This window comes from Papaver somniferum, unplaced genomic scaffold (assembly GCF_003573695.1).
Source record: "Papaver somniferum cultivar HN1 unplaced genomic scaffold, ASM357369v1 unplaced-scaffold_137, whole genome shotgun sequence".
Classification (NCBI taxonomy): domain Eukaryota; kingdom Viridiplantae; phylum Streptophyta; class Magnoliopsida; order Ranunculales; family Papaveraceae; genus Papaver; species Papaver somniferum.
Genome location: NW_020622934.1, coordinates 5,543,813 through 5,545,640, shown reverse-complemented (window position 1 = coordinate 5,545,640; position 1,828 = coordinate 5,543,813). Strand labels below are relative to the sequence as shown.

At 33.2% G+C, this 1,828-nt stretch overlaps 1 protein-coding gene across 1 annotated transcript; it reads right to left on the bottom strand.

The window, feature by feature from the left end:
• Nucleotides 1–464: 464 nt before the first annotated feature.
• On the bottom strand, nucleotides 465–1,560 carry LOC113334539. Its single transcript, XM_026580772.1, has 2 exons — nucleotides 1,048–1,560; nucleotides 465–947 (listed from the first exon to the last, which is right to left on the bottom strand). The coding sequence occupies exons 1-2, from the start codon at nucleotides 1,558–1,560 to the stop codon at nucleotides 465–467; spliced, it is 996 nt and encodes a 331-aa protein (XP_026436557.1).
• Nucleotides 1,561–1,828: the final 268 nt, after the last annotated feature.

The following is a 1,828-nucleotide window of genomic DNA, read 5'->3' as shown; positions in this document are numbered from 1 at the left end:
TTCAAAGCTAACCATCCACCTTCTCCTTCTTTTCTCTTCATAGAATGAATCAATTTATGAGCTATAATTGTGTTATCATTAATTAGTCTGACTGAAACATAAGCTGCTTGATAAGGAGAGATGATTCTTTCCATCAGAGGCTTCATTCTAGAGACAAGGATCTTAGAAATTATTTTGTAAGAGGTGTTATAAAGTCCAATAGGTCTAAAATCATAAGGAGAACAAGGTTTATTCTTCTTTGGAATTAAGGATATGTAGGTCTTGTTAATATGTTTAGGTAAGTACTTTGTTTCAAAAAAATTCTTAACCATTTCACAAACATCATTACCAACAATACTCCATTGTGACTTGTAGAATCCATCTTGAAATCCCTCAGGCCCAGGAGCAGACCAGCTTTCCATACTTTTGAGAATTTTATGTATCTCTTCATCAGTTGGAGGAATGAGAAGAAGCATGTTATCCTCTTATGTAATCAGAGTGGGAATATGAATATAATGTTGTTCTTTAATGGTAGGATTTTGAGAAGTACTTATGTTTTTAAAGTGCTTAGACAGTAGCACTGATATATCATCTCTAGTTTGAAGCCAAGAACCATCCTCTGCCTTTAAAGAATCAATATTATTTCTAGCCCTCTTTCTCTTTGTTAGAGTATGTAAATATTTGGTATTATAATCCATGTCATTAACAAAGTTATCTCTGGAATTTTGTTTATAAAACTCATGTTGAATTTTGTGCCATTTATCCAACTCTTTACTCACTTCAATTGCTTTGGAAGTATTATCTGAAGAAAAAGGTAATGCTTGAATCTCAGATAATTTATGTTGAAGTCTATCAACATTCTGATAAATGTTCCCAAAGTGAGTTTTGTTCCATTTTGATAAAGTAATTATTGTGAACTGAAGTCTTTTAATGAGCCTGTAACCTGGAGAGACTTGAACTGACCTTTCCTAAGCTTTAGAAATTTCAGCTGCACAAGTTCTATCATGTAACCAAGATTGCAAAAAACTTAAAAGGATTCCAAAGTTTTGGTTGAGAATAATCAGTCACCAGCATTATAGGGAAATGATCACTTCCTGACTGCTGAAGATGAAGGAGTTTAGAATCTTGAAAATGTGAATTCCATGAGCCATTAACAAAAGACATATCTAATCTTGATCTTTTGATACCAGTACCCATATTATTGTTTGACCAAGTGTGTTCTCTGCCAATGAAACCCAAGTCTTGCAAGCCCAACTCTTGAATTATAGAATTTACTAAACCATCCCCTGAAGAAGAAACAGATGAAGAAGTATCTAGAATATAAAAATTAAGATCCCCCAGAAGTACCCAAGGTTGAGAGATATTAAGTCCAATATATTTGATGAATTCCCATTGAGTCTTCTTCTTAGAATAATCACAGTATCCATACATGCATGATAATAACAATTCTGGTTGACTTGGGTCACATTGAAATGCAGCATGAATCATGTTGTTTTCACAACTAACTACATCATAGATAAACCCATTTTTCCATAAAAGGGCTAATCCCCTAGAAAGACCAACTGGTTGAAGAAATTTCATATTATGATACCTTAGAGGAGCCAATAATGTTTTCATCTTGTCTTCATGTATTTTTGTTTCACAAAGAAATAAAATGTCAGGGTCTTGAGACCTAATTATGTCTCTAAGATGATCTCTAGTCGCTGGGGTGTTGAGCCCTTGAACATTCCAAGAAACAACTTTCATATTATGACTATAATGAAAAGAGCAAATTATGTTCACCAAAGTTAAAATTCTAACAAAAAGCTTAATAGAGAAAATGCATGAAAAATTAATGACTAACTTGTGG